This window comes from Trachymyrmex cornetzi, unplaced genomic scaffold (assembly GCF_001594075.2).
Source record: "Trachymyrmex cornetzi isolate Tcor2-1 unplaced genomic scaffold, Tcor1.1 scaffold441, whole genome shotgun sequence".
NCBI lineage: Eukaryota > Metazoa > Arthropoda > Insecta > Hymenoptera > Formicidae > Trachymyrmex > Trachymyrmex cornetzi.
The window spans coordinates 405,494-413,464 of NW_017299190.1; the positions used below are offsets into that span (position 1 = coordinate 405,494).

The following is a 7,971-nucleotide window of genomic DNA, read 5'->3' on the forward strand; positions in this document are numbered from 1 at the left end:
TCGGCTGCATCTGGTCTCATGTCTAGTCTCGGATCAACTCCTCCGGTAAGTCAATAATTCTTTCGTGTGATTAACGTGTATGCTGCATGTCAATGATACACTGCCTCTAGGCGTAAAAAAGAGATGTAAGTACCAATTAAAAAGGAATAACAAATGTATATATAGACATTATATACTTTTTAAACAAACTGTATAGTTTGAAAATTGTTTTTATAACATTATATTTTTAGTGAACAATTTTTATTGAATAAAAAAATAAATAAATCTAAAATAGAAATTATATAAAATATTTTAAATTTAAATCACTTAGAGAAATAAACAATTAAATATGTAATGAAAAAGAATAATGAGCGAGGCACAATATAAGTGCAATTAAAACAAATGTATTGAAATTACAAATATTGTCTAAACATTAAATTATTTTCAGTAGATTAGAAGACTAAAAATATATATAATCATTAGTCAAACTAAAACGGATTGCTCGATAAAATGTATGTCACTCAATTTCGTAGAGACCTACTAATAATTTCTGTGTTTTCTACAGATAGAATTAAATCAAAATTTTTGACCACAGTCAAAATAATAAATCAAAGAGAGAATCCTGAATATAAGAAAATCAAGTATAAGGAAGTTTCTGAAAAACTTTTTTACTTTTCTTTTCCAAATCAAAGTTTTTAAAATAACTATGCTACAATCACCTACCTATTTAAAGGTTAAACTATTTTTTTTGTCTGATTATAAGGACTATCTCTGAAGATAACATTAGTTTACAAAAGAATGCTTTTTTGAATTACTTTGAATTCGAAAAGACGTTTCTTATAGATTTTTAAATGCTGAGAACAATGCTGCAAAATAAATCTTACTTCCACGTTAGATTTCTGAAATAATTGAGATTTAATATACAAAAATGGCTTTTTTGGTAATTTTTTGTAATTTGATATTTGTTTGTAAAAAGGGTTAACGTTATCTTAAAATCCTAATTAAAAGTCATAAATGTATTGTTCATCCCCTCTATAAAATGTATCTTTTTAAATTTTGTACCTTACTTTTTAATCATGTTATAAAGGATTCAAATACAGAGTTTCTAAGATAGTAAATTTTTCTATGAAGTTATTATACTTATAATTTCTAATTGTCGTGATTATTAATACACGGTATAATTTATCTTTATAGATTTCATTAAATGTATATGTACGCATATGCATATGTATATATGTATACACCCTCACATAGGGTGTCTCATTTTAATTGTCCACCTCGAATATCTAAAAAAAAAAACGCATTTCTAAAAGAAACATGCTTCAGACAAAAGTTGTATGACAAAAGTTGTCTGTGTATGTGTATCGATAGTCACAAATTAAAAATTGTATGTGACGTTATCATCATAAACGGAAAATTTGTTACCTTAGAAAAATTCTATATTTAAATCCTTCATAACATGATTGAAAAATGATAGAATATAATAGAAAACATGATAGAATATTGAGATAAAAAGAAAATGCATATTTTATAAAGAATGAACAATATTTCATGACTTTTAATTGGAATTTCAAGACAATGTTAATCTTCTTTATAAAAGAGAATGCCAAATATCATTTTAAAAAATCATTCTCTATTATCTTGGACACCTGACGTGCTGAAATCTGTTGGGTTATGGCATTGTTTTAATTTAGCATTAAAAAATCTATAAGAAACATCTAGTCCAATTAAAGTCATTTTTTACTGTAAACTGATACATTTTTAGTGTAATTTTTTTTTGTACTGTTTTTTATTGACTAAAATTTAAATATTCTCCTGATTAAGTTTATGATTTTCATTTTGTGCATAGAGATGGTGGCAAATGAAGAGATTTTTTTTTAGGCAAAACACTTTTTTCAGGTATGTTTCTTTTTATAGTTTATTTATTTTTTATTATTATAAGTTAAAATTTATTTTTTGTGCAGAACACTTTTTTCAGGTATGTTCCTTTTTATAGTTTATTTATTTTTTATTGTTTTTTTGTTATAAATTAAAATTTATAAAATAATTACAAAAATTTAAATGTTTTTATATAAATACTTTAAATATTCAAAATGACTTATGCAAAATTTCATTGCGATTCACTGTTTAGTTACAAATATTAGAACAAGTGGATATTTTATTTATGGACAACTAATTTCTGCATCACAATGTAACTTTACACAAATCATCTTGAATACTTCAAGTACCTACCTGTATTTTTAAAAAACTGAAATTTTTGTTATTATTTTATAACAATTTCCATACATTTCTATTAGAGCACAGATGAAAAAATATTTATTTTTGTATGTGAAATTACTTTTGATATGGATGATAAACTGTCGCTAAATTTTTCTACATCACCAGTATATAGGAAATAGAAAATAATGATTCATAACGGTCAAAGCTGGATCTTAAATAATTTCATGTGAATTTATATATACTATATAATAATATACATGTGGCAGACGCAGAGTCGACCGACATTAAGATTTTAATCTTGATTTACCATCTCGTTTACTTATCTACATACACACACACACACATTCAAATAACTCGTAAGTACCTACATATATACATATATAGTATATATACCATATTTGTTATCATTTGAATCGCGCGCCGAATTTCTACATCAAACACAAATGTATTCTACAGATGTAATTTCAACAGACATTTCAGCAGACATTAACCTGACATTTTGCCCAATACGACAAAGTCACGACAATCACAAATCCATTTATCTTGAAGACAATTGGCGACTGGACGTATCGAGTTCGCGAGACAGATCGCTGGTCGCGTAAATACAGCAAAAGGATGAGAAAAAGAGAATTGCGCGCGCGCGCGCGTACGAAGAGGATTCAAAAAGGAGAAGGAAGGATGAGGGTGGAAACGCGGAAGGTATGTAACGAGAGAGGAGGATGAGTGTAGGTACGTTGCATTCGCTGTCGTAACAAAGGAGCCCCCGGGTGGCTTCGCAAACAGAAACCGGAGACCGTGGTCTGTGTATGAATTTCCGCAGCTGGCTACGGGAGACAAACAGATAGCTAGTTATTTCTGCATTCAACGGCTGAATGGCCGACGCGTCTGGAACGAGGCACCGGCGCGATACAAGCGACCATTATTGGCGAACATCGGCGGCGAGCGGCACGCTCGAAGAATTCCAGCGTTATCTTCGCCCGGCCGAGTTCGAGCTCTTCCTTTCTCTATGGCGTATTAGCATCGCGAAAATATCTGATCACAAAATCTTGAGGGAGAAAGAATTATTTTAGTTCTCAAATCAAACGATTAGAAGTCATTGTAAAGAAAAATCTTTCTTATTAATACAATCTACAACATGCTAAAGAAAGAGAGTGAAAAAGAGAAAAAAACATACAAGTTTTTTTGCGGGTTATCGCTGTGTGTCTTTACCCATTGCTAACGCCAACGTTTCGTGAACCTTGCTGTTCACTTTATCAGGAGGAGCACACTGACATATTGAAGAAAAGCATTCATCAGAGAAAGGAAGAGAATATCATTACGTTGGTTTTCTGTGTTGAACTAGTACACTTTTGGAAATTAAAGTGACATATCTATGTGGTTGTTATTGGTTGATTGGTTGATATGGTTGATATTGGTCGAAAAATCAAAAAAGAATAGAAGAAAAGAATTAGAGAAAGAGAGTTCTAGTGCAGTCAAGTGCACAAAACAGATCACCTTATTAAGCATTTTTGAACAAATCCGCATAACAACCCTTATTGTTATGTCCCTCAACTGCTTATTGTTAGACAGTAATATAAAAGACAGATTTAAGATAATAAAAATTAAAGTATAAGAATTTTTTAAAACTATATTCATGCATAATGTATGTGTATGTATATGTGTATGAATATGCTCGCATAATGTATGTGTATGCATATATGCAGGGATGGGAAAGTTGCTTTTAAAATTACTTTAAAGTTACTTTTTATTTAGAAATTAAGTACAATAAATTACAAATAATAATACAAAGTTGAAGCAAATGATAAAATATGATATATGAAATAAAATATCTTAATTTATTGTACTTAATTTCTAAATAAAAAGTAACTTAAAGATAACTTTAAAAGTAACTTTCTCATCCCTGCATATATGTATGAATGTTTATGTGCGTGACTAAGATGCACTCATGTCCAAAAATGAGCCAGAAACACAGAAATCAGAATTATATCTTAAAAAGTAAATCTGCACAGAGTCTAAATTTAAACTCTGTTATACTGTCAGCATAAAAAGTAAGACAGCATAGTAAGAGTGAAATAGATAACGGATAGAGAGAGCGAGAGAGAGAGAAATTTTTGTGGAGTGATCAGAACTCTTTCAAGAAAAAACATGCTTTAAATTAAAAACTCTAAACAAAACCACAGTCATCTTTCTTTAACAAACTTAAGAATCAAGATTAAACACAGAGTAGTTGGCCAATTGACCTAACTATCTCAAGTTCGATTTAATAAAAGTCAAATTTTTTTCAGAGTTTACTTTACAGCTAATCATCTAATGAGAAGAAAAGGGAATGTCAGTTAAATTATAATAAACACAATGTTGAAATCAATTCTTATCGCTGATTATGGTAACTATTGTATATATCCAAAAAATAAATTCATAGAAAATTATCTTGCTGATTCAGTAAAGTTTTTAATTGTTTTAACAAATCTTTATTTTTCATGCACCGACAATCTAACAGAATCACGTTTCGAGATTCTCGCGAATGAAGCAAGTTTTTACAAAATGTTGAAGCGGCTGAAATATCGAGGGCTGCGGCACAATAGAGCAATGTGAGGGAGTTGACTTTCTTGCTCTCTGTGCTCTCCCACCGCCCCGAGGCCATTTGGAAAATAAAGTGCGCTCATTCTCCTTGGCTCACGACTTCGACGACACATGGCGCGAAAAGAGAATACCGGTCTTTTGTGACCCAAAACAGAGGCGAATAGTGTACGGTGTCATTGTCCTTTTTAACAGTGACATCGCGTTGGATAATTAAGTCTCTGACAACGACAGCATAGAATGAAAACGGAATGAACTATCACGACGATAACAAAGACGACTATACAGACGAAAAAAACAAATGACATACATGTAGAACTATAAACCTTAGATATGTAGATATCTAAAATTAGACATAGTTACACAATGTACACACTATATTTACACACATACATACAGAGTATATATTAAAAAGCGCTCACTAATCATGTAGCACTATTCCTAATCAAAAACTAAGTCAAAAAGTCCTGAGCCATTTTCTAATTTTCGCAATAGTTAACGTGATATTAATTTCTATAGACTGTTAAATAAGCGGATGAAATTGATACATAAGACAATTTTAAAATATTTTTCAGTGTTTTTGATGGAATATCTCAAAGATATCTTAAAGTTGTCTCATGCGCCGATTTTATACATTCTGCTCATTAGGTAACTAAAAAAAGTTGCGAAAATTGCAAAATAGTAGAGGAATTTTCGACTCAGTTTTTGATCAGGAATAGCGCTATATAATTAGTGGGTACTTTTCAAGATACATCCTGTATTATAATATAACTATTTTTTTAAAACTTTTGTATTTATGTATAATTTCTCCATTTCGAATAAATCGGGAAAACTCAAATAAGCCACATTAAAAAATAATTTAGGTAAATAATTATATGTTCATTTTAATCATTTCATCATTTAACTTATCTATAATCATACATATTGAAAAAAGTTGCTGAATTATTTCAAATTTTTTCATTTGTTTATTCTAAATTAATTCAAGAAATTTCCGAAGCATACAGCCGATTTAAAAAATTGAAGAATTCGCTATTGAATTAATCATTAAAGTTCGATCGAAAATTCTATTTCCATTTAAGTTACGATCAGCTTTGGCTAAAAATCAAAGTTTCGGTTAGGTTTCGGATGAAATTAGAAAGACAGTTTTGGCAACGTAGCCGAAACCGATTAATAAATATTTATTACTTAAAGTTTATTTAATATAAAATATTTTTTCTTGATTTTCCAAATACTTATTTAAAAAATATTTGTATCATATTTTGAAATTGCGTAATTATTGAAATATGATTGTGACATTACGGATAGTGTATAACATATCACAGACTGTGATAAAAGAATTGTATTACTAGGATGATGATATGTGTAATTATTGTTTTAATAATTACATTATGATATTTATGAAGAAGAAGATGTATATACATATACATTATACATATAACTTTTTAAGGATTCGTATATGAAAGTTAGTTTTGGTTTCGACCGAAATTGACACATAATCAAATATTCGTTTTCTATTTCAGCTGAAAAAGAATTTAAAAAATTGTTTCAATCGGGCTCTATTAATCATCTAATAATCATCTAACGTTCAATTAATAAAATATATGTGTCGACTGTGATAATCGGAATCGAAGTCGCGATCAAGCCGACTTTCTATGCGAATATCTCAACGTCGCGCGATGAGAAGGAATTTTTTAATTTCTGGACGCGATTCGCGGATAGCAGCGAGTGAGGCTTTCGAGGCGAGAGAAGCTGAGCTGTAATCAATTGGTCGTAGCGGGCGGGAGAGACAGTCTCAGCATTACTAAGACTGGATGTAAATCATCTGGACAAAGCCGCTTAACGATCCGACAAAGGATCCCGCCACGGTCCTTCCTTCGTCCACGAATTATAGAATCGGGAATATGCGCGTTGCTTCCCGCCTCTCCTTTTTCTTCTTTTACTTTTTTTTTTTTAAGCACCGGTCTCTCGGGCCGGTCCCAGTTCAACTCGGTTCAACTTGCGGCAGCCTGGTCCAAACGTGCTTGGCCCAACGTGACGAAATTTATGGCCATTGGCATCGTTGTCTTCGACGTAGAACAAATCTCCAGCCCGGATCGCGACGCGGATCCACCGATTTCGCGATTTGCGCGCGCCGACCGAATCGAATGCGTTGACTGTCAAATTTGTCGCTTGCTCTTTTTGTTCGTTGCGATGATGCCGCATATTCAACGTTCGTTTTTTCGAAAGTCAACGTATACCAGGTAAAAAATCGGCGAATTAATAGCAAACTAATAACGGAGTTCTTTAAATTTGATTGGAATCTTCGAAAGTTAATCGCATCTTTTTAGAGAATTTTTCTAAACAGATAGATTTCCATTAATTAGATATAGATTCTTACATCTCGAAGCTACGAATCTAAAAATAATATTTAGATTGTCAGACGTTTCCCTATTTTTGTTGTAGATACCGGTGGACTCGATGACCATGAAATATTCTATGGAGCCCGACAAATATCGCGCTGCCTATATGCCGCCCAGCACTCTGGCAATGAGCATGTATCCAGATCCTAAGTACTTGGATTCTTCTAATCCCAAGACTTATCTGGACCGTACTTACTTAGACGCGAAGGCATACTTCGAGCAATCGAAGCTGTACATGGATCAGAAACCCACCATTGGAGAATACAATCGGCCGAACTACGAGCCCAACAAGCTTTATGAGGAATCCAGCCCAAGTAGTGTCGTCGGCGGAAACGGACCCGCAAGATCACCGCCCGCGGAATCGCCAGACACAAGCAAGCAACACGAAAGAACAGAACAAGGTTCGTCCAGCGCGAGTTCGACATCGACATCATCGGCCGCGAGTCCCGGCGCTTTGCCGTATCCGTATCCCGCATCAGTCCAAGCTAGCGGCCTGCTGACTCCGCAGATGGCTCAATACGGTGGATACCAAATGGCACCGGCATCGGGAAATGAATCTTTTCGACGTCCGTTGGTCATCTTGTGACCCGATAGAGCGTAGCTCTGATCTATCTTCGAGGAGCAGTTGCTATGATGGCTACCGCGGACTCGACGGAACGAAATGACGGAAACGTAGACTTTTCCGGATCATCAGTCATGGTTCCGATGATCAGAAAAATGGATGATTCCTATGTGTTTTCAAGAAGGATAATTGCCACATGTCCCTCTTGATTGTGATGATTGTGGATTAACAAGG

General features: G+C 32.9%; 1 protein-coding gene across 1 annotated transcript in view; it reads left to right on the plus strand.

Moving 5' to 3' along the window:
* LOC108764627 (transcription factor Sox-21-B) overlaps nucleotides 1–7,761 on the plus strand; it is a 44,308-nt gene extending 36,547 nt beyond the window's left edge. The window contains exon 6 of the mRNA XM_018512950.1: nucleotides 7,219–7,761. Within this exon, the coding sequence (XP_018368452.1) occupies nucleotides 7,219–7,761 (543 nt within the window). The remainder of the gene's footprint in view (nucleotides 1–7,218) is intronic.
* Nucleotides 7,762–7,971: the final 210 nt, after the last annotated feature.